Consider the following 26,231-nt stretch of genomic DNA (forward strand, 5'->3'; position numbering starts at 1 on the left):
TCAGCACATATATTATTATTATATATATTCAAGATATGCATTTTACATATAATTTTCCTCTCAGATTTATATACATCAATTTATGTACAGTCTTTGTATTTACACTAGGGGTCAAAGGTCACTAAACCTGAAGCACTTGAAACAAAGTTAAGAGAGAGAATCATACAAACCTAAAGGCAGTGTAGTCATCCATCCATTCTCATCAAGCTGTAACAGCGAATGGGTGGTGTAAATGTACTCCAAGGACAACAACTACAACAACAACAGAAACAGTCACACAAAATAAAACACTGTCATTCTGAGGCCCTTGATCCGAAGCAGTCCGCTCATATTGGCTTGTCATGCAAACACATCGTGGTGCTTTCGTCCCAAAAAATTTAATTTACAGTAACATTCTTCTCATACTGTGCTGGTATAAAGTGAGTTAAAGTGAGCTTACCTGTATGAAGGTAAATGTCGGATAAAGAACTACAGTTGTAATATGTGATAGAAGAGCGGAAGTAAAGACTTGGAGTGACAATAAGAAGTAAACTGCATTAAACGTTTCATCCTGCATGCAAAACCTGTCTCTACGGCTCAGCATTTTCCTAATGTGCACAAAGCTTGAATACCCTGTGAGTAATATAACAAGACTACTCTCTGTCTCTCTGGTTCACCCTGAGGATGGGCTTTGCTCCGAACAATGTCAGGCTCTGAGTTTCCCTTACCAAAAGTTGCACAACTTGTGAATATCATATTGCAATTTGATTGCATGTTCCAATAAGGCAAAAATAAATTGGAAATCTCACAGAAATACAGACCACTCCATCAAACAACAAAGATGAACAAAAGCAAAGCAAAAAAACAAAACATCTCAATGTAATACTCATTTATATTCCAGTCTTTCCTCCTAAAGGCAACTGTTCCTCAACTATGGCATTTTGGTGTTTTTTTTGTAGTCACATTTATGTACTAGCGAGCAATTGTAAGATTAGTTTCTTTGCAGCCTGTAGCAGATGTGTTCGAGTTCTGGTTTCAGGTGGGTTTTTGGTGAGGCCAATTGGTGTTTCCATCAGGCCTTGGTGGCGACAGTTAAGAGTATGTACAGCCACAGGGGTGCTGGTAAGCTGTGATGCCTTAGGGTCATAGGTCATAGAGTGGTGCTCTGTGGCTCCTCCTCAGGCACAGCGTCCCCCTCTGGAGAGTCTGTCACTGCCATGGACCTCCTGCAAGGGACACCGCTGAACTCATCGATGAGGCTGTCCAGATTGACATTGATGGAGGGGATTTCATAATTGAAGATATCTAATGGTGAGCATGGTGGGAGAGGTGAGTATGATGAGCAGAATGGTGGAAATGGTGATGATGAGCAAGAGGAGGAGGAGGAGGAGGAGGAGGAGGAGGAGAGGGCATATGATGATGATAATGAGGTGTAAAAAACGGAAGAGAGCAGAAATAATATTAATCTTTTTGAGTCTGAACTCATGGGAAGTGGCATATGACGTCTGTCCTGGTTTAAATAATCACTAGAATATTTGTGCTTCACATTCTACACAGGGATGTTTTCAAGACTAGTGTGGTATGTCACAGCTTCTTGTGTCTTTTGAGACAACAACAACAAATATTTAGTCAGATAAAATACAATAACAGGTCAAAATGACTGCACAATGACACCTTACTGTACACGTTTACAACAATGGCCAGGTAAACCAACACAGAGGCAACATGATGTGTGTGGGACTCTGTGGAAAAATGGCACCAAGACACCAAGTGGGCTTGAAGTAACGATGGCATCGATCTCATGAGGAACGGATACAGTATTTGCTCTAAATATATCCTACTGTGCTGCTGCATTTACTGAAAGCAGAGACTGACGACTACTCCTGTGTAGGAATGAGATGGAGCGTGGCAGTGTAGTAAAAGGGAGCAGAGGTTATAAAAAGCGATGAACCTGCCAAAGGAGCAGAGGGGGTTACCTGTTGCCCCCCGATACCGGTGGCAGGCACGTTAGAGGGGGATGTTTGCTGGCATAGGGCTCGGAACGAAAAGTAGGGGGCTTTAAGATGGACCTTTGTAAGCGACGGCGTCTGCAATGTGAGCGCAGTGTGGTGCACTCTGGGAAGTCCTTAAGCCATGCATTATCGGTTGAACTACAACACCATGCAAAGAGTCAATAATGCCAACCTGCTAAGAGGGAATAGGACACATTTTCTGATTGAGCGCTACAGGTCTGTATGGTTGAGGCAGGCTACAGGAGACCCCAGAGGCAGCCACAGCACGAGGCCAGGCAGTGAGATGGAGCGCATGGGGCGGGGACGGTCTGGCTTACCCTAAAAGTCCCCCTCACACTTAGCCCACACTGAATCCCTGGCCTCACACAGCTGCAAGGTACACAATCGTAGCAGGGGGGACAAGAGAATGATAAATATTGCAAAGTGACAGAATGATTGGTATATAATGACAGAACACCTCATCATCAGACATCATACTGCAGCTATAATGTGGGGTTTGTCTGGCTAGGTTTCCGTGCCTGCTACGCAGAGAAGAGAGATAGGACTGGTGTGTAAGCCTCTGACCTACCTCTGCCGAGTGGGGGTCTGGGTAACACAGATAAACAGAGAGCACATGATGAATCTAATGGCAACTTCCATACAAGCAGGACGAGCTATGCTTCTCTGATGTTTCCACACATTACCCAGAAACATCATCACATAACACAAGCAATGAATACATAGGTCAAGGAGACTTGCTCACTACGGTAGCACAAAAATGCTAATATTTACATAATTCTCAGGCATCTGTGTCTAAAAGGCAACTTTTATTAATTCAGACATTCGTTTGGGACATTTGTTTTGAGAACAGTCAATAAAGGGGAAAGGTATCTTTTTTTATCTACAGTGACAAGTCCTACAGAGTCCTACACTCGTCCACCGTCTCCATTGGACAGAGCCACAGCGAGTCTGAGAGAGGGCCGCTGCAGCCCCACCTGTGGTGGCGGAGGGGGTGTTGTTGCCAAGGGCTGATGTTTACCTGTAGACATGCTCTCCCCGGGAGACAGTCCATCCAGGAGGCCCTGCTCCAGGGGCTGGGGAACTGGGGCCGGGCCAGTGAACCCCAGTGGGGCTGTGGGCGGCTGAGGAGGGGGCAGGCTGGGTCTCTGCCTGGGCTTAGGGGCGGGCCGCGACTTGGTGAGCGTTCCGGTCAGGGAGGGTGGGGACGAAAGGGAGTGGGGCGCCCCCAACGGGGTCTGCCCAGGGGAGGATGGGGGCACTTGCCCCGGAGGGCAGGCCAGTCCATAAGGGGAGGGGGTGCTAGGAGGTGTGGGGGACAGGCTGACCGGTGACGGCTGACCTGTGGACTGGTCGGACATCCCGCAAGACTGGCTGTAAGGGACCCTGGGAGGCACAGGGGCCAACTTCTTGGAGCCTGGAAACATACAACGCAGTTACATTAGTGTTAATGATGGAAATACATTTAAACGGAAGAGAGCCCGCTCAGATTGAGAGATGTGCTGACCTTTGCGCAGGGTGTGTGGACTGTGCTCTGTAGAGTGGAGGGAGTGGCTGCTGCTCTGAGGACTACAGCTGGGGGGGACAGTTGGACCTGCAACCTGGATGCCTTTGTGTCCGATTATAGGGGAGAGCTCTTTGCTCTTCAATGAACTGAAAAAGACAGAAAAACATTAGTGTGTGAACAGCAGCAGACTCAATAGGTTTGTGAACAGCATTTCACGTACATTACCTCTGTGCCACAACAACCACTACCACAACCACCATTATCATCATCATCGTCATCATCATCATTGTCATCATCATCATTGTCATCATCATTATGAGCATTTCACTATATGTAAGTACACTGTTACCAATATTACTAAGTTTTCTCAAATCCAGATCTTGTGTCAAGCAAGGCTACATCAAGGTGAGGCAAGTGTTGAGCGAGAAAATGGTTTCACATCTTTTGAAACACCTGTTAATTAACAGTTTTAGACACAAATGGTATACATTAGCACATAAGGCCATACAACTACAACAAAGATGAAAAGATGAGTGTTGTTGCATTTGCAAAGATTTTGTCTTTTTCTTTAATGAAAATGTCATCGACTAATCAGGGATTCTTTTTTTTACTCAAAAAAAGAAGTTAGATGGCATTGGCGTGTCTCTCAGACTGCCTGACAAAACAGATGAGCATTTCACCATTACTGTTATATTCATACATATATATATATATATATATATATATATATATATATATATATATATATATATATATATATATATATATATATTAACAATACAAACTTTAAATGCCTTTCTTCTCCATAGATACAGGGGCTTATAATGATCTAGAAAAAATATAATATGATATATTGATGTTGAGAGACTCAACTACAGTCCAGCTGGGATCTCAACTGGACTCAAAATATTTCACACTTGATTCACTGACAAAAATGCCACTCAGTTCAACAAGATGTATCTGTATCCTGCAACAAATAGAAACAAGTCACATGAAAGCTTCTTCTCCCTGTAAGATATAAGTTTATCTGTATTTAATGTGATATACTCAAAAATATGGACAGGTATGGTTGCAAAACGATCCAAGACCCACAGAGAGCACCGCTCCTGCAGTACGGTAGTCACAATTTTGATGACAAGATATCTTATTAACTGTAGTCCCTTTGAGCAGTCTTTCCCCAAAAAGAATCCATCTGAATGGGAAAAGAGGGCGCAGTATCAGGCGTGCTTGTTCTTATCGCTGTTCTGTTATTTGCTGAAATGATTCACACCGTCCAGCGTGGTTGTAACACCACAGACACATGAGTCAGGAAACACACAGTCACTCCACACAAACTCTGCACTTTGGGTCAAGCTGGAAGATGCGTAAACTGCATGAAGATATTCAATACTGTCGCTCAACAGAACATAATTGCAAACACGGTTCTACATTACTAACCTTAAAACCTAAAAATGTTTTCCCTCTGCTGGTTAGAAAAAAAAATGCTGCTGTAGAATAAATACATTCATATGCTTTTTGATCGCCATATGCAGCATTGTCCATGTATTTATCGTCTAGTCAACACCAGTATGAAACTGAGTGCTATATAAGCCGGTAACATCCTTTGTTGCTAGGCAACCCCATGAGAGGCAACCCTGGACAACCTGAATGTTACAGAATCTGAGGGATGTAATTTGAAGGGGGAGGAGAGAAAAAAAAAGCAAAAAGAAAATATGAGCCAGCGAACTATAGAGGAGAGGAGAGATACAGATGCCACTTTGTGATGCATCCATCGTGGCCGTGGGTGTGTTGTATTTACCTAGTCAGCCTGGGGGGTCCTCTCTCTCGGGCACATGGACAGGCAGCCCACGGCGGGGGTGGGGGCGCGGACGAAGGGAGGCTAGGGGGGTTGCCAAGTGCCTGGTCATGGCGGGCTAGTACCAAGGAGGTTTTGATGTAAAGTGGAGAAGCACCAGTGTCTGGTGGGGGAGCATGCGACATGTCACCAGGCGGGCTGTGCTTGGGGAAATGCAGACAGCTGGGCTTGGGGTTCGAATTGATGTCGAGTGACGAGGAGGAGGAGGAAGAGGAGGAGGTAGGGGGTGGGGCTGGGGGAGTGAAGCCAGACCAGCGCAGCGGGGGCGGGGGAGAGGCGGGGGGCTGGGACTCTGGACCCGGTGCCACGGGGCGAGCGCAGGGTGGGGGTTTGGGATAGAAGAGGTGGGGGGCAGTGTGGCACGAGGAGATGGGGTAAGGGGGGGGTGGCCGATCCTCCCCTGGGGGTGGGTGGGCGTGAGAGGTGTCCGGCCGATTGGGCGACACGTTGTCAGAGCTGTAGATATTAAGAGAATAGACAGCACAAAAAAACAGCTCTAGTGACTGAACAGGGAGACGCATCGGAGCGATATAGGATAAGCTGTTTTGATGATTAGGGTGTTAGTGTGTTAGTTGGTCCGTAGCCAAAAGCAGAAGAAAAAATAGAAAAAAAATTGCATTTTAGGGTGGGCGGTGGGCACCAAGCTTAGCACACAGTCAGCTTAGTGCAAATACAAAGACAAGCACAAAGAAACAGCAAAGGAAAATAAAGTTTTGTCGCCAAAGGAAAAGAATACAGTGTGTAGGACTTCCTCTGTGATCACCTTGTGTCTGCACACTGCATGGAGCTGTGAGGATCTGTCTCTGGAGCCAAAGTGCCGGTCTGAAGTCTACAATATTATCAAGCTGAACTGATGACTGAATATCTCCTCTCTGCAGCATATGGAAACCCTATCCGCCCGTATCCTTCAGTTTATGACTTGTTTGCATTGCAGGTCCTGCAGTCAGCCCAGGACAGTGTGAAACAGACACAAAACCCTTTCATTGGCTGAAAGAGCCACAGGAGAGGAGGGGAAAGCCAGCCAAGCCACAAGCCATATTATATATTGTCTGCCACACAGGCAGAGGCAGCGACCATGAGGCAATTATTCATGTGTTTAACTATGATAATCATACCAAAAAATGTCAGAGAGTGTCAAAAAGAAAAGGAAATAATTCACGACCAAAGCTAAGAAAGCCAAGCCACAACAATGGGATATTGGAAATATTAGCATGCGCGCAAAGGACTTGCAGATTGAAGCTTAGTGCCATGTAAAGAAACAAAACTTCCAAACAGTATTTGAACTACATCCCTTTAGAATTAGACTCTAAAAATGTCATCATCCTTTTGAAAATATGTACCCACAATGACAGGCGTGAACCTGACAAACAACGAGGGAGAACTGAAGAAATGTGAGTGTGAAAAATCGTAATAAAAACAGAACGAGACATGAAGAGTTGCAAAATAATAGTATGATTAAAACAGCCAACGATCTTGATCACACAGAGCTGAGAAAGTTGATGATGACGATGGCGATGACAACAAAAATGAACAGGAGAGGATGCGTGAGGAAGAGCGGGGACAGCGCGTCCACTGTGACTCACCAGACCCGTTCTCCAGGTGGCGGTGTCGTGGACGGGGAAATGGCAAATTCTAAGGGCTGCTCTGGGATCAGTGTGTCCGCGGGAGAGCCGGGGCCTTGCATGCCTGGAGGCGTGGAGGAGGTCTTGCGCGTCAGCGTGGCTGAACCCTTTCGAGACACCCAGGAGGTATCCATAACCCGGACGCCCATACTGGAGACAGACACATATCCATAATCATTTATGTTGATGAAGAAAGAGATGAGTGGGGGTGGTAGGGAAAGAAGTGGGGGAAAAGGGCACGATACAGTACCTTTGTATCTTCCTAATGCTGCGTTAGTAAGGGGAAGAGAGGCAAAGGGGATATGAGGTCAGAATGCAGACTTGGTTCACAACACCAGACTTAACCACTCAGTACTCTGTATATGATGGAGATGAGATCCACAGTGGCAGGGGGAGCAGAAGAGACGTTCCAGAGGTGCGAATATCTACTGAGCGCCAAATAAAGACTTGTTTTTTCTAATTAAACCGGTTTGATCTGAAAGACAAACAAACCATCAGACGCTTTATCGTAAGCTGCTAATTACTCTAAACAGATAAAAGCTATGTTCTATCTCCCGCCTATAGATAGTTGCTGATTATGGGATGCAGGAGATTTAGATCACTGTTTATAATACTGCCTTTTCCTTAGTTTGATTGGGGTATTTTGGTGAAAGTATCGGTTCTAATTCTGCCAGTGATTTTCCACCAGCTGGATGAATGACTCAGGCCAGGTGACGTGCTAGCCAGACTGCGAAGGAGGAGCTGGATGTGGGAGGATGGGAAGATAATACTGGAGAAATATTCATCAGAGACCCGTTGCCATAGAGACAATGCCACTCAAGGCATATATTCAAATGAGAGGCTTATCTTGTCCTAAATAATCCTGATAATAGGAGTCGTATGTGCAAAGGTTGTAGAGCAAAACTTTAGGTTACAGGATTTGCCGATACTTTAATGTATTATAATACATTTTAATGTGCATGCACTCAAATAATAATAATTATTAAATATCAGATTGAGATATCCTGAGAGGAGGCGTGGGTGGAACGAGAGAGAAAAGAGAGTGAGAAAGTGAGATGTGGGCAGCAGAAGGATGTACTCGGCATCATACCCATCCTTCTTGTAAAACTCCAGCATCATGTTGTCAGTGGCGACGCTCAGTGGGCGTCGGCTCTGGTCGTGCTGCTGCTTGCGATCCGATTGGTCCATGTCCGGCGAGGGCATGGAGCTGTAGTTGGAGTTGTGGTTGGTGTGGATCGGGCTGCCGTAGCTGCCTGTCAAGTTGAATTCAATCTCTGGGGGAGGAGCATACACACCATCATCATACTGTATAATGATGGTGTTCTGCATGCTGATGCTCACAGTGGTGTTTGCATGTGTATGTGTTGGTCTGTTTGGTCTCTACCACTTTAAAGAATAGGAGTTACAGTATCTACCCAGATACAATTCTGATATAAACTTTTTTCCTTTGTATCAAATGCAGTATTTTAATGGTTTATAATGTAATGCTTATTTATAAAGGTAACTAGCTTTATTGCATTTTACTCCACAGAGTAACAGCATATGAACAAGAATTTAACTAGGTCATTGCTGGTCTACATCTGATTGTAACTCCACACTGTACTTGAGACGTGCAACAGCATGACCTGCTGTCGGTGTTACTTGATGCTGCAGCTTCGAATGCATTGTGCTCAACACCATGATGTGTACAGCATCCATGAACAGTTTATTATCCTTCATGTGTGTGTGTGTTGTGTTACAGCTGGTGTGTTATATGGCTTCATGGTGTATTTTGGTGTTTGTGTGGTTGTTTTTCTTTTGAACTTTTATGTGAACTGACAACCATGAAGAAGAACAATTGCAAGGTATCATCTAATTTATATAAGGCTGAGCAAAAGTAGCTTTGATAGATTAATTTAGTCAAAACTGGCAAAATTGTGGGGCATACCCTACTATATATATTGCCAGTTATATATATATATATATATATATATATATATATATATATATATATATATATATATAAAAAATCCCATTATACAATTTATTGAAGATCAATAAAATGGATATGGTCGCCCAGCCTGACTACAATATTACATACATAGTATGTGATCCCCACCTCCAGGGAAGAACCAGTCAGCATGCTGGATAATGGGCTCAATGATGCCAACAATCTGTAGGGACAAGGTGGTCATCATCTCTGTCATGTTCCTGGAAAGAAAAGAAAGACTTGAACTGCAGTATGATTATTATGTGATAAGTTTAATTAAGGTAGTTGCGTTAAAAAAAAAAATATATACATACGGTTCAGTGTGTGTCCAGAGCAAGTTCGGGCCGAGAACAATGGCCATGTTACCAGGTGTCATCTTGTTTGAGTCTTGGTAGTCGCTTAGCTTGGCTAAGAATTTGGTTAGATATCTGTGGGATTTATATTGAGGAGAACATTTCATAACTTATTTCTTTCTTTTAGTCAGAGATGTTAAGACTTGTGCAGCCACGCACATCTATACATCTACAGAGTTAATGACTGTCATGATTAATTAATAATAATTCTCATTATTTTAACACATTATCATTATAGCTGTACACATCAAAACCTTTGCCACCTACTGTAAGTAAAGTAATAGCAGGCGCAGTTTAAACCTGCAGATGTAAACATGTTGATATCATCTTCTACAAGCAACTGTAATACTGATTACTACAGCTGTAAAACATCTCAGAAGCATCTGCATTTCAAACCTGCTGCTGCGGGTATTTCTCTTGCCTGTAGGTGGTGCAGGTTGGTTCTCTTTCAAAGTTATGTTTTGGGTTTGGTTGTCAGCAGAAATATAAAAAAAATACTGCCCGTGTTTTCATGAACGTAAGTGAAACACTACACACTACATTATTTTTCACTCGTGGAGCCTCAAAAGCCTTAGAAGCTGGTCAGCATTCCCCGAGTGTCTTTCTTTTTTTCTTTTTACAGCATTAGAGCAATACTAGAACGTGGTATATGCAAACGATAGGACAGCAAATGGGGGAAAGCGACTGACCTGAGATTGTTCAAGTTGTCTGTGGGGAGTTTTTCACACACGGCCAATAATGCTTGTAGTCTCTTGTCCATATCTTGCGTGCTGGAGAAATAAAACAAAAAACATTGTGGCTTACTGTTGCTCCATTTCTTGATAAATGTCACCATTATTCATTTTGGCAGTTAAGACCCACTTTATAGAGACTTTGGACTATTTTCAGTTTTTCATCAAGGCCGATGGCATTATTGAAGAAAATGCATTTAAGAAGAAAACAGAAACTCACTTTGAGGCCTGAATCCATTCATCATAAAGTTCAGTGGTCATCAGTGGCTCGGGGAGCTCACGGAGGTATGATTTTAGAGCCCCTTTGGGTGAGAAAAACAGGGAGAGGGTAAAAAATGGTTTGCTTTTAGGACAGGAGAGTTGTTTTCTCTCTTCAGAGTACTGGCGAGGCCATGTCCCATATTTCCACTCCCCTCCAGCAGGCCCTTGCAGCTAGCTGCAGCTGCCAGATTCATATCGCTCAACACAGATTTTATGCTAATGTGTGAAATGCACAGCAATATCAGAACAGAAAGCCTTCAGGAAAAGAGCACTGAGGGCAGAGCTGATGAAGACTGCACAATGCTCGCCTGATGAAGAACCACATTTTCCACCAACCAGGTCCAATCAGAAAACTGATTTGCACTTGTGCAGTGGAAATGACCTTTCCCCATCATAAAGAACTAGCAGATGCTCAGTCAAAATAATTGCCTATACATAACATATATGTATTTTACAGTTTTCCTGACTTACAATGACAGTGTAGGGTTGTTATGGAAATGAGCTTTGCACAAGGCGTTTTGTGTGGGTGTTGTTCACCTGCGATGGCGTGTGGGTCGGAGGAGTACTCCTGCACATCCAAAACTCCACAGTCCAGGGATGCTTTCAGCTTCTTCAGCTTGGAAGCTGACGGAGCCACTCTGAAGAGGCCCTGCAGCCACACACACAGTGAACACATAATCATGTGTAATTATCACATCTAACATGATGCTGTACAGAAGTAATAGCCTCTCTAGTTGTGCACTTGACACTGGTTGATGATAAATAGCAAAGGAAAAACTGGTGGCTTTACATGTTTTTGTCCATTAATGTATATAATAATGTATATTACTGTGAACCATTTTCTAAAACATGCCGTGAAATTTGAATTGACCTAATTGCCACAAAAAAACATTGTAAAGATGATCAGTGACCTCAATCTCAGAGCCATGTTTTCTGAGGCAAAGATATTGCTCCTTGTCTTTTATCTTCTTTCTCACTTTAAGTTAATTTGAGTTTTAGTCTTTCCAGTCTGATAAGGAAGGATAAAGTAAAGTTTAAACTATTAACTGAATATGGGAAGTAACATCAGCTCCATGCTTTGAGATGGTCATCATTTCTGTAAATTAGGGATATCAAATACATATTTGTATGTGAAGGTGCATACATATGTAAGTGGTTGCAATGTTATCTTCTAAACACAAGGATCGGAATTAAGTTTAAGCACCAGGAGTGTCTTTCATGGCATTGACTCAAGTGTGAATAAAGATGACCAAAATAAGCATATTATCTCACACCTAAAATTCCTAAGTGTTGTGTCTGTGTGTGTGCCCTCTACCTCTTCTTGCATGCCACACTCTAACAGCATTGTGACACATGCTTCGATGGGGAAGGCAATCTCTCTGCCACTAATATTCAGGTGATCCTCCAGAGACTTGCCAAACGACGGCTTCTCCACCCACGCCTCTGCAACACAAGACAGCAGCTTGAAGCACACTCAGACACAAACAAACCTTTGACCTTCACAGCATCTTCTCCTAAACGACTTCAGATCAATGACTGAATATAAAGTTTGAAAACAACAGTCATCAATTATATCCAAACTGTGACATTCAAGATTAGATTACAGTTCCATGTTTTCGTGGTGCCACATCTCTATTTCTAGTATTTTACGAGGAACATGTGATGTTAAGCTCACTGTTTGGTTCATCACCCGTTAACTAGCCGGTAGCACAAATATGGAGGTGGATAATTATAACCTAATGAGATCGTTATGTGACATGTCAGGGCTATTAACTCCATTCCATCTCATCATCATATTGCTTTAGGTGCAGAAATGGAGCATATTTCCACACACTCACACACACACACACACACACACACACACGCGAACACACACACACACACACACACACACACACACGACTCACCTTGGTGAGCTTTAATCTGGGGCAGGATATTTTGAAGAATCTCTAATGACTTCCTGTGATATTCTGCCTGTGTTTCTATCAGCTGTAGAAGGAGAACAGATTAAAACAAAGTGTGTATCATGTAATGCTGTTTTTGTTATTAGATACTCTACAATGTTAATATGGAAAACACATATTTGCTTTTTGAAAAGAAATAGCATTGCTTGCATTGGGATTGCAACTTTGATGACAAAATATACTTACTGTCTGAAAGTAATTTGCATAGTCTATTTCTTTGGCCACAAAACTGTACATATCTGCTGACAATTGATCCTGAAACAGAGAACAGAGAGCAACCATCTCATAAGAAATAATCCAGACCTACTGTAATATCACCCTGGCAATTTGGTCAATTTGTATTTGATACATGCAGAATGGTTTTATATCAAACGGAGGGCAAAGGATCTGGAGGAGGGAAGATCTGAGTGGCTCTTATTGGTGACTCACCCGACAAATCTCCATCCGATTGGCTGCCTCCTCCATCTCCTCTCTGAGGGACTCGGACTTGGCACCGGGCTGCAGCGTGCTCGGGTGACTGGATGACTTGGACGACTGCTGATATCTATGGGCATGAAGTAAAACAAATGGCCGCTGCATTGGATATGTCATACTTCCTGCACAAACATTTCAAACCTGAGCCTTTATTAAAAACATATAAATGAACAAGAGAAGGTTGCAGCCTGGCTTTTAAATGCGGTCGTCACCTTGTTCTAGCGGAGTCCATGTCCAATACAAGTTTCGCTAAGTGCTTCCTCTGTTTTTGGATGTTGGGAATGTCCACCTACAAAAGAAGATGTCTTGCATGATTAAAGTCAGCTCAGGGAATACAAGTGCAGCACTTTTTAGGTAAATAAGGAACACATTCTCTTTGTAATCCTTTAATAGTTAGAAATAAAAAAGTGAGAGTGTGTCAGTCTTGTCAAGGAGGTGCTTTGTCTTAATTGCTCACCTCAGCCAGCACATATAGAGGCTCCACCACATCTCTCTCTATCTGGAACTCAAATTGGACGAGCTCCTGGGCCAACTTCTCTTCTGTCTCCCCACACAGCTGCAGCATCTTCCTGTTTTGTGACAGCCAAACACAAAGTCAGAAGCAATCAAATACAATTAAAATGCAGACAAGGGTAATGAGGACAGAGAATAATTAAATAGCTTGATCAATAATTAAAGATGACTCCAGGGAAGTGTGTGAGCAAAGGCCTGTGCACTTCAGTGACTTACCCGAGGAGAGAATCATCCCCCAACACTGCCGCCCCTTCTACCATACATTGTGCCAAGATAGTGAGCGGTAGTTTTTTCTGTTAGTAGAGAGAAATAACATGAATAGAGCGTTTGTGAGAATCATACAAGACGATGAATAATGTTGCATCATCACACATCCGATCAGTTTGCATCAGTATTCAGTGTCTGAGACGATGATGGACGCCAGTACTCACAGAAGGTGACTTGACAGATCTCTTCTCTATATCAGTCCCCTGCTGACCCTGCAGGCAGGCAGTCAGCTTCTTGTGAGTGCTGTGTGTCACCTGCTTGACCAGATCCAGACGCTTCTCCACCTGAACACACACACACACACACACACACACACACACACACACACACACACACACACACACACACACACACACACACACACACACACACACACACATCAGAAACCAACCAAACCATCAGATACCAACACATGCACCCATGTTATAGCACAGGCACAACACAATTCAAGGCATTTTGAGTGGAAGCTGATGCTGTGAAGCTTCAAACTGACACCTGACACATGTTGCTGCATGAAGGGTGTGGGTTTAGTCATGGTCTCAACTTTTTTTTAGCACTCCAGTACCTCGAGTAGCATCAACCAATCATGTGGTTTTGTTTCATTTTGTTCTGTTCCACATGACATCTTTCATCTGCTTGCAGCAGCATTAATCAGCACCTGCTACTGTATTTGTGGTACAGATTGGTAGTCTGCAAAAGTTAGTCTCTTCAAGCCAATTGTAGTTAAAAATGACAATTTAATTTTTGATGGGCATATATCACTATGTCAGACGATTGATTAACTTAAATAATGTATCATTGATATTGAATAATGAGCATAACCATGAGTGGCAAGCCCAGCCTTAGTGTGCCCATGAAACCTGTTCAGTGTCAGACTTTCTCTTCCATACTGGAGAACTTCTAAAATGATTACAAATAAAACAACCTGCGAATCACTCTTTAGTTGAACTGCATACAGACACATGCAACCTGAGATGAGACTTGTTTCACTTTAAGGGGCCACAAGATAAAAACATTGCAGCCAATGATCTCCATCATGGACAAACACAGCCATCATAATTACACCTGTTCATTGAAACACAGCATGAGCACTGACATCACTTACTGCTAATAGACCATGCATCATCACATCAAGCACCTGGTGTTCACAGGTGTTGTGATCACCCTCCCTCCCTGCTTAAACACATGCACACACATGCACACACACACACACACACACACACACACACACACACACACACACACACACACACACACACTTGACTCACCTGTAGAAGGTCCTCGCTTAACACCTCTGTTTTCTCTGCCCTGTAAAGACAAAAGTGTATAAGGGTTAGAGTATCCAGGGAAGACTACATCAGTCACAGTGGTTTAACTTGAATATGTCCTCTATCAGGTCACTCATCAAAACAGCCTGTGATGGTGACTATTAAGGATTATTTGTATTACTAACATCAGAGCAGAAAACATGCTCCTCAGACATCTGATGTACCTGTGTCCTATTATCGTCATAGGCTTTTAAAAAAAAGTGTTATTATGACACACCAGTCAGAGGTTTTATCACACTACAAAAATAAATTATAAAACATACAAATATGAAATGCCTTTTTGTTAGTTGAATTAGAAAGAAGTTTCCCATATTGCTCAACATCCATCAGGGAAATAACAACATACGTTTTTAATTTATGTATTTTATATTTCTCATCATCATTATCAAATGTATTATAAAACAGTATTTGTCTGCAATTTATTGGTTGGGAACAAACAAAACACCAGTTTCCCATAATAATGTAAAGTCTTTAAAGATATTATTAATCACAAATCTGCAAATATCTTGCCAGAACTTCTTGGTGTGAAAGAAATGTATGAATCCAGTTGCTTTACTGCCGGTTGGTCACACTCACTTACATTCAGTGCTGAGTTGTTTTGTGGCAAGTTAGAATTTTAAAAATCTGCATTGGACCATCACAATATCAACATTATGATATGGTTGTTGATTGGTAATGATGCAGGAAGGAAGTCATCCCTCAGGCAATTTGGCCAATAACTGATTAACATCAGGTGTCGCTGTTGAAGCATTTTAATCAGAATTTGAATCGTGATCTGTTTTACAAAGAGGTGAGAACAAATATTTGTAGTTGATACTGAGATTTGGTCATGCTTTATTGGAAAAATATGTCTTGCTTTTTATATTTTGATTTCCCTCTTGCCCCTCAAAAAGAGGAGCAGCCTCCTCTGCTACTATGGACTGGCCTCTTCTGTGACACACATGGGAGGAAACTGAAATAATATAACTGGATAATGTGTGAAAATGTTCCATAACAAAAATCTTTTTATCAGCACATTTGAGGCACTCTATCCAAATATTGGCGTGTCTATGCCTAAATGTTTCACAGTTGTGAAATAAAGTCCCAGCTGTATTGCATTGGATGTTGACTCATTCACTGAATTTTTGCACATCATCAATGTGGCAGTGCTCCAAAATGGGTGGGCCACATCGATGCACCTGTCCCTTTGGAGCATGTGTGAGTGTGCACGTGAGTACATGCACTTGAGTGGCTGACGCTCTCAGTCATGATCTTAGACAATCCGTGAGAGGAACACATTAATTATCAGGCAAACTAGTCATGTTGTAAACTCGCATGAGGGTGAGCAAAACAAGCAGGACAGCCACTGACAAGGCCACTGATTCAAATATGCCAGTTCCCACTGAGGAGCATCACATCCCACTGTGAAACCAGAAGACTGGGGACTTGGCCAAAGAGTGAAGGAAAGGGCAGAGCTGCACTACCGTTGAAGCAGATAAAACTACTCATCCAGAGTACTGAAAGAGCCATGAGCTCAGAAAAGAGCAGACCATTGGATATCATAAATACATGGTGTCAGCTCAGTTCAGACAGCTTATATTTGAAGACTTTAGCCCTTTTTGTGCAAGGATTCCCAACAGAGCTCAATGCCTTTTATTAATCATTCCAGAAAAGATTGAATCGGCAAATTGTCAGTATACCTACATTTATTTTGGTTGTTTTTCAGAATTCCTTTAAACACACTTGGACACCAACAAAGCATATATATATAAAGCAACAATGACCTATCAGGATGACCTCATCTGAGTGGAGGATAACATGTACTTCCTGCTCAAAAGGGCTCTTGACTAACAAGGGAGCCGACCTCTTAAAAATGTGTCAAAACCAGACCTGCCGACCCCCAGCAGCCACCCAGTGGTGCACACTTTCTCCCAGCGCTTCCCCTTCCTGTCTGCCCGACCTCTTCCTGCTATTGTGCCCCAACCATGCCAATGCCAACAGTGGATAATAGCTTTTTTTAGTCTCATTTGTGAGAAAACCAAATCTTAAATCATCTCACTGTTGACCAAGAGAATGAAAAAGACCTTGGCATGTGCTCTATTATTTATCAGTCAGACAAAAAACACATCCGTAGCACATAACTACAATACTCTTTTCATGTGGGATGCCTTATCATTCTGTCAAACCCAGTGCAATTGTGTTGAAGGGGAAAAAAGAAAGGAAATCTGTCTAAAAATGTCAGAAAAGGAATGGACTGATGTGTGTCTGTTTAATGTTGACATGTAATTGTGTACGTAGTCAACAGAAAGCTGAGCTTTAATGATGCCACTTATTAGAATCATAGCTCTCGTGGGCATGAAACCATGGGAACTGGGTCAAACCATGTACCAATGGAGCTTATCACCATCGGCCTGTTGAAAAACGGCTCTGCTCACTGAGGTAAATGTGTGTGTGTGTGTGTGTGTGTGTGTGTGTGTGTGTGTGTGTGTGTGTGTGTGTGTGTGTGTGTGTGTGTGTATGAGTGAAAGGGAGAATGTTGTAGAGGGAGAAGTTTCTGGCATGATTTGGAAGGATAAGTGTGATCGCAGATTGCTGATTACATGACAAAAGGGGGACCAAAATAACCCAAGCATTGCACCAAAATGAGACTGTTTTGCTGCGACATTCCAACAGCCACAGATCTCTGAAACTCAATGTTCCATAAAAGACCTTGCGGGCAAGACTGTCACATGTATACCACAGTATACCAGTGAGTGTGTAGCACTGATGTCTGCAATGCAGCTGTGAGCTCAACAAAGTCTACGTGCCCTCACACTAACTAGCTGAAGTATCCCTTGGGAGACTCTGGCGGCTGAGGGACCCTAATAAGGGTCAACAGCAGAGATAGGGAAGGAGCTTCAGCAGTGACAGGGACGTGGAGAAGATCCTCTGTTAGCGATGTTTGACAGAGATCCGTGGACAACCTGTAAAACTCTCTGGCTTGGATGTCTGGAGCTCTTCTGACAAACTCAATCATCAAACGTTCTTAAGAATATGACAGCTGCATATGAAAGTTTCAATATTAGGGAGGGTTTATCTCCTGGGAGAGTTTGTGTGAGAGTGCTTTTCTCAAAGGCGTGACTTGTGAATACAGTGGACACTGAAAAGTTGGGTAAAAAACACAACTAGTCAATTCAATTGCCTGCGAAGGCACAGAGACCAAATAAGAATGCATAGGCTGGAATATATTAAAATGTGTACAAGAGTTGCTCTACAACCCGATGTAAAGCTAACTCGCAGGAGATTTTGGAGGTGAGGAGTGAAATTCCTCTCAGCAAATAATGTGCAGAATGAGCCATGGGAGGAAAGTAAACACGTGGGAGAGTTGGCAGCCGTGTGGGCGGTGCGCTCACGGAGAAAGAGGAAGACTTTGCCAGGGTTATGCCAGCCATCTGCCACTTTGCAGGCATTCCTTTACCTGGAGCTGCTGATGACTCAATAGAAACATGCACACGCACAGACACACACGCACAGTCACATGCATACACACAATAATTAACACAGGTTAAATGCTGAAATGTACAATAATCTTTCAGACTAACACATATAATGTAATTTGAAAAGCTAACAAAATTGTGCTTTCTTTGAAATAGCAAGAAATATAAGTCTCTGGAATGCAAAACATGGACAACTTGAGGAAGACGAATTAGTTGAGATAATATGCACACAGGCACATGGTCTACAATTTTAATAACTCCTTCTTCACCTCTGGTGACATTAACAAAGTGCTGATAAGTAGAAGGAGAGTCTGAACTATCTGGGGTTTTGTATTCACAGCTGGCCAAAGACACATGTCATTTTACTGTGCATATTTTCCCAGGGACCTTAGACATTCCAAGTCATTGTAAGTCCATAAAGTTGGAAGGAAAATGTGTGCACCAAATACCCAGTTGTCCGTCCAAACATCAGCTAGCTGCACATTCCATCCAAACACATGTTGTATAATAAATACTTCTATCGAGAGATATGTTAATGTTGGAACCCCTCATGCTAAGCCCCCCAGCACCATGCATGGTTTATGAAGGCATGAATAATCCATGTTGACATAATTAACATGTGAATAACATAACATCCACAGTCTTGAGCTTGTCGCCTTGGCAGCTAGCCAACTGTTGGCCGTAACACTTTCCGTCCACAGGTCCATCTGATTCGTCCGAACAAAGAGAAAGTGGTCATGCTCTGGGTTGCTCACACTGCTAGCCTGGCTAACAGAAGTGCTAACTCTGGGCCCTGCAGGATCTGCGCTAGATGCTAGGTCTTGTGCTGCGAGGGGGGAGTAGTGGAGCAGAATGGTGGCCCTGGGCCTCAGCAGGGCACCACGCGGCCTGGAGTGATGGCATGAGATCCACAGTCAGCCACAAACACACAGACACACATACAAAAACACACTGCAGTGTTCATGCTATCAGCTCTCTGAATATTTCTCCATTTACTGCTTTCCTCAGACCTTTGCCGTGCAGACGCATCTGGAGGCCCACTCTGTTTCCTCCCAAATGACGAGGCGGAGGGCTGATGGGACACAAGGTTACTAAAACAGAAAAACCCACTTACTGTAGTTGTCCAGCAAACTAGGTCACAGTTCTGTTAAGTATGCAAGAATAACTGTGAGAGGACTGTGCACACACGAGCGTGCACGCACATGCACGCGCACACAAAGCACACACATGTCCAGAGAGGGAATGAAGGAGAGAGAGAGAGAGAGAGAGAGAGCCTGCAGCATTCAGCAATGTTTCAGTGGAAACACAAGCAGTGAGTTATCTCTAATAACTTTATTCATGGTGAATAATCTCCACAAGAAGCACACTATGACTTAACTGTGTTTTTACACCTGGCATCTGTCCGAGCATGTGCACACACACACACACACACACACACACACACACACACACACACAAAGACACACACACACACACACACAGACACACGCACACACACACACACACACACACACACACACACACACGCACTGCACCTAAACTCTGATTTTAAATCTCCAGTAGAGAGCATCAAATGAACAATAGAAAGAGGCAATAAAGATCCATGTTGAGCCGTAGATGACATTCATGTGACAAGCCATCATTCTTGGCTAGTTCTAAAAATAAATATTCTCCCTAATTTTTGCATGTAACATGTGGGTTGTCAAAGCCAAGTAAATGTGATGAAACAGCTACTTCCAAATGAACGTTTCTAGGCAACCAAAGCAAATTAATTCTACAGAAAAGGACGATGAAAAATCATCTTCTATCATTAAAGAGCAAGATTTTGAATGAAAAATAATAAACTCTGAGAATGAGAGGTAAACAAAACAGGATATTGTTATTAGTGGATTAGTGCTTCCTGTTTTGAGTCTATTGGCATTCCTGAACGGAAGGAAGTGGGCATGATGATAGGGAGGCGCCTTCTCCTTTGCAGAACTGAGTTATTTCTAACAACAATGCCACTCTACTGTAGATATTATCACTTAGAGCTGTGTATTAGAATAACATGGCAGCTAACTGAATGTACCACTAGAAATGATGCTCAGCTATTGTATTTTATTGTATATATTGAGTATTGTATGCTTACTCTGTAACTTGCTATCTATCTATCTATCTATCTATCTATCTATCTATCTATCTATCTATCTATCTATCTATCTATCTATCTATCTATCTATCTATCTATCTAAATGTATCTTTTTATGAAAAGATATTGCTCCCTCCTGTGTTTTGCTTCCATAATCCTGTTTATTTCAAAGACAATGTCTCTTGAAGTTATTGAAATAAAGGATTGTGATATTGTGATACGCAACTTGAATTGCATCTGATTCATTTGCTGCATGTCAGTCAGGCCCTGAGGTCCCTTCCTGTTGGAGATGAGATCATGAGCAACTGACCTACAGTCGTGACACCCGTAACACATCACAGTCGTGATCGAACCAACTTTTAATATACAGCAGGTCAATAGGGACAAAAAGAAAATCAAAGTGCAAATGAGAGTCTGTTGGCGACAAGCAGACGTCCCCAAAGCTGTTAGTGTATTGTTTCTGACACATGTGCTCATAACATACACTCGTGCTGAATTTGTAGTGAGCTGCCTGAACATGGGCTCTTTAAGAGGTTACTTTTTTGATTGAATCTGCGACACAGAGAGGGAGAAACAGCGCTTCTGTCCGATATTACATCATCTCTCTTTTGATGGCCAAAATGGTCCTCTGACAATGGCTCTTTATCACTAACTCTATCGTGTAGTATGCTGTCTCTGAGAGGCACTGATGGGTTATTGGGGGGTTATCAACACGGACCTCTGACACTCCCTGAATGGCACTATACAAGTGCAGCAACAGCTCTTGCTTCAAATAAAGATGTACAACCTAGAACACACAAAATGACGCATTCCTTATTGCTGATGACTAATGCCTCAAAACTATAAAACTTATGCCATGACAAGGGCCTTGACTTGTTAAATATAATACTCACACTGTGATTTCCAGTGAATATTCAACAATGTGATCAGCCAGAAACTATACAAAAGTGAACCCAGAAGAGCAGTGAATCACCTGCCCTGTGAAGGCCACATCAGCAAATCAAGGCCACAAGGAGGAGGAGGATGAGGAGGAGGAGGAGGAGAGACAGAGGAGGAGATGCTGCATTGGCATTCAACAGGGTTGCCTCTTACATCTCATGTTACCTGTCAATTGTTATGATCATTTAGAGTGCAACATACATTCATGCCAAGAGGTGCACATGTGCAAATGCTGTGCTAAATGTTAAAACGGCCATGGCTGTTATCATTTATGCTTACAGAATTGTTTCTTCAAGATTAATATGAGATACATTTAGTATCTCATGCAGAGTATTCAAAGTGCATGCACGTCAACATTCAAACTTCTCACTGAAGTATACACAAACCTGCACAAACACAATTTTTAATATTTGCCTTGTGTCCCTCTCCCTAGTTCTATGTGCCATTTGTGTAAATCCTTTCTTTGGAAACAAACACTTCTATGAGAGCGTCACATTGTCAGACAGAAGGGGAAGAGAAAGAGGGTGAGTGAGACAATGTGGGCGAGAGAAAGCATCTTCAACTCATGTGCCAGCCCACAAATGGCTGCCATTTTCTGTTAAGTGCGTCATGGAGTGGTGAGGTAAAGCCTAAAGGCATGAGCAGGAAGAATGTCTTTACTATGAACTGGTGGTATTGGTGAACATTACACAGATGATTGATGCAGAGTGGATGGTTAGGGCTAGCGACAGTAGGGATGCACTTTTTCAGTCCTATATACCTCTATCTGGGCTTATCGGCCGATACCGACTACTGATCAGATACTAGGAAGCATCCAGCTTGACTTAAACGTTGCTTTTCTACCTTTGTAAAACACAATGTAACAAATAAATACATAGAATCAATTGTGCACCAGCCACTTGGCGAAAACTCTTTAAAATTAACATGCATTACAGAGCAAGTGCAAGCCTTTTAAAAGCAGCAACACATTGGTTACAACTTAAACAGGAATTTAAATTCCAGTGTAAAATATTTACATATAGAATTCAATTAAATAGATCAGCTCCATTGTCACCGATACCCGATCCAGCTATCTGAGTCGTATCGGTGCATCCCTAAGAGACAGTTGTCCCTTTTTCAAGTATAAATAGGACAAAAAAAGTTCAATTTAAAGATTGAGATTCACTGACAGACTTATAGACTCGTATCATGGAATCGTTTTACCAGGCTGTCCTAGACCTAGATAGGACAGTGAGTTGGGAATAGAGAAATAGGTCAAGAGAAATGAAGGGCGGGAGCTGGCTGGAGCAAAGTTATCTTTTCCTGGCTTATTTCGTGTGTGTGTGAGACCATCAAAAAAAATTCACAATGCATATTGAAGACCCAAATACTTCTAAAAATGTATTTTAACATCAAGGAGAATGCTTAAGGCCTCTATTAAAGCTGAAATATAGGGCTGAACTACCAAAAATAATGGCTGTAGTTAAAAAAACAAAAACAATTTGATAACAAAATGCACACAAAGACTCTCTTCAGGGCTGTCACACTCTGTTGTCCCTCCCACTGTGCCATAATACATTTATTTCAGCTATAGAGTATGCATGGCTGCACATCCTCCAGTATGAAGTCTTGCTCCACAGAGGCGATTGGTCAAGTTGACGATCACATGACGTGGATCTCACCCTGGCAAGCAGCAGCAGCAGCCTCAGAGATCCAGAAAGATGCTGACACAGCACACCTGATCGCCAACCCCCCCACTGAAGAAGACCTTCAATGCCCATCAGATATAAGACATACATAAGAAAGACTCACGGTCATACTGTCCATGCAGAGAGACTCGCCATTACAGAAACACATGCCAGAGGGAGGCGAGTAGAATAAAAGTCCACTGGTAAAAAAAGCGTATTTTCACCTCTTATTGAAGACACACTCATAACACATATCATTGTTATTAAAGTCATACAATCTCCAGCATGAACAGTCCTCTTTTGTGGATTTGTTGAGCTGTTTTGAAAGGACTGAGGACTGGTCAGCGGTATTAGCGGCTCCACTGAGACCGCTGAGGTTCAGGAAGGTCAAATACTCAAACCTACAGAGTAACCCCCATTCCACTCGGAAGATGGGTGACGCTTGAGTCAGCAGAATAGTATCATCTGAAGCCTCAGTGAATACAAGACTGTAACTATGATCGGTGAAATCGTTAATGAACAGACTGTTTCCTTATATGCTAATTTATTTAATCTAATCTTTGCGCTGTAACATTCGTACTGGAGCCTTGTAACTCAGCTGTAATGGCAAACCAGCGGAAAGAAAACAAGCTCAAGTGTTGTGTGAAGTAAAGACAGGAAGAGTAGAATAACACAACAAAATATGTTTGGTGAATGTTGACATCAGGATGCTTGATACACACATTTGTCTGACCCCTACCCCGCTGATCCTGCACTAACACAACCATGTGTGTGCAAGGACACATGGATCACACTGTCACTACGTAATATATGCACACACACACACACACACACACACACACATACACACACACACACACACACACACACACACACACACACACACGCTCACACATGTTTCCACTGTAGGGGATACTACGAACGGGCATTATCAACCTTTAGGGCACAGATATAAGACCGTTGTTAAGTCCCGCAAATTATTAAAAGAGAAGACGGTGACAGTTTTTAAATACACGACAAGCAAGATGTTAATAAACAAGAACAACATGCTGACCTTTAACGGTCATCCAGATTGTTATTTCCTTGTTACAACCTGAAACACTTTCAATGGACAAATTCCTCCAGAGCACCTTATGGTACTCTGATTGTGTGTAATTTTAGCACGAGTGGATAAAGCGCAGGACCAGGAAGTGTTAGAAAGCTTTGTGTGGTCTGGCTTCATTCACAGACATTACACTTGCTGGCCCAGGTTGCTAGATGGCACAGCGTTGGCTATTCCTCTATTTCCATCTCTCCCAGTAAGACAGAACCAATATGTGACACAAGGTCACCAGAGGGTCTGACATGTTACTTCTTGCCCCAATCCATAGCTCAGCAGAGGGCTTGGGAGTAGAATACTGGCTGTGAACAGCCCAGTAGGTACCATTAGCAGTGTTGTGGTATGGCTGACCACCTCAGCAGGTATACTGTTGCTGCTCTAAGACAGACAGCTTCAGAAAACAGCAGAGTGTGAGAGGAATATTACACTCACAACACCACTAAATGTGGGGAGTGCATGAACACACACACAAGGAAACACAGCCTCCTCTGCTCACATGAAGGCCCACAACCTGTATGCCCACACACACACACACACACACACATATCCAGAATCAAACCCACACAGACTAATGAGTCACACAGAAGTAATTATAAAAAGACTGGAGCAGCCTGAACCAACTGACAGCGATAGCACAAACAGAGCCTGCAAGGTGTGTCCCCTCCCCTCTGAGTGCATGCCTCTCAAACAGCCTTGTGATAATAATGACCCACACCTCCGGGTCCTAACCCGTAGGCAGGAGCAGAGAACAGCCTCTGGCCCGGTGTTGCTTCACCAGCTGCTCTGCCTCCATGTGAGGTGAACGAACAGGGTGGGAGAGAGTGATAAACCCCATAAGCCTGGTGTGAAAGGTCACAATGCATCTATTTCTGAAGGTGGGAAGGGATTTCAGAACCAGCTAGATGCAGGGCAAGTGCAGGGCAGAGAAGACTGAGAGGAGAGTGATGGAAAATCCTCCCACATACACCTCTCAGTTGGACCTGTTTTCAGGAACAACAGTGGCATGATCAAACATCCCATTGTGAAGGCTACTAATATAATCCCACTATTCTCACTAAAAGTATGTTAGATAAACGCCAGATGGGGAATACGACCTTCAGGAATGCACGGACTTCATAACCCACGCCTATGGAGGTGCTTCCCTCCTCACAGCTGATATTACTGCGTAATGAAAACATTGCGCCTTTTTTTTTCTTTCTCCATTCTTCCGCACGTCGCAGCCCCGCACCGCATCCGTCTGCATCACGTTCACCTATTGACAGTTTCTGTGACAGGACGGTACATGAACTCACACCGTAACTTCACAATTGCATGTTTTGCATACTCCAGGGGGCGATGCCTTGTCTTCAAAGAGGGGGTCGTCTCTCCGTGAAGGTCTGTGGTGCTGCGATGGTGTATATTTAATGTGTTTCCGTGGGCAGGTTGCACTGGGGCAATGCGCCTACACGCTGCCTATGCGGTAGCCTCTTCCAATGGACATTAAGCACCGACATGCACATGGGGTGTTCTTTTGTTTCTTAGAATAAGTACGACTGCACTGACCATTGTCTATTCCACATATTCAGCCTTATAACATCTCAAATAAATGATATTTACATGTAGGTGATTCACATGTAGTTGGGGCCATGCAGGAGGGTTCTCCTCCCTTTGCCTTGGCCCGGCGAGGATAGCGCACAGAAAGGGTTTGCTTACCTTCCCACTGTTTGGTTGGCGAGCTGTCGCATCCGATTGAATTGCTTCTTCATCTTGTATTTTTGTTGCGTTAACACCTACAGGGGGAAATATTCCGCATTATTTCTCTCAATATAACGGTCCGTGCTCCACAGAGGCGCAACACAAAATCCGATCTGCCATAGTTTCCTTCCCCTCATCGCTCACTGCCAACGCCGAAAAAGCTACTCCACGATTACATATTTTGAAATGATATTTTAACATCTACATTTTTCCCCTACTGCCTGCGCAGGGATGCTGGACCAATTCACCGCGGGCACTCACAGGCGAGAGAGCGACAGCAGTGACAAGTCGCGGCTGCGCAGCAAGGCAGTCTGGGAAATGTAGTAAAATCAAGGCTGATGCTTGAGAAGGAATCAAACCGAGCCGGCTCCCAGAGG

At 43.1% G+C, this 26,231-nt stretch overlaps 1 protein-coding gene across 1 annotated transcript; it reads right to left on the reverse strand.

Annotated features, from left to right (window-relative positions):
• Nucleotides 1–1,129: 1,129 nt before the first annotated feature.
• On the reverse strand, nt 1,130–25,865 carry arhgap44a (Rho GTPase activating protein 44a; the record flags this gene model as incomplete). Its single annotated transcript, XM_079232622.1, has 22 exons — nt 1,130–1,284; nt 3,010–3,405; nt 3,496–3,641; nt 5,294–5,806; nt 6,934–7,122; nt 7,223–7,240; nt 8,063–8,246; nt 9,071–9,162; nt 9,256–9,369; nt 9,984–10,064; nt 10,246–10,327; nt 10,824–10,935; nt 11,602–11,729; nt 12,194–12,275; nt 12,437–12,505; nt 12,680–12,794; nt 12,937–13,013; nt 13,182–13,293; nt 13,454–13,530; nt 13,684–13,788; nt 14,773–14,812; nt 25,813–25,865. The coding sequence occupies 22 exons, from the start codon at nt 25,863–25,865 to the stop codon at nt 1,130–1,132; spliced, it is 2,940 nt and encodes a 979-aa protein (XP_079088748.1).
• Between the last annotated feature and the right edge of the window lie 366 nt (nt 25,866–26,231).

Source organism: Taurulus bubalis (assembly GCF_910589615.1).
Source record: "Taurulus bubalis genome assembly, chromosome: 17".
In the NCBI taxonomy this organism is placed as follows: Eukaryota; Metazoa; Chordata; class Actinopteri; order Perciformes; family Cottidae; genus Taurulus; species Taurulus bubalis.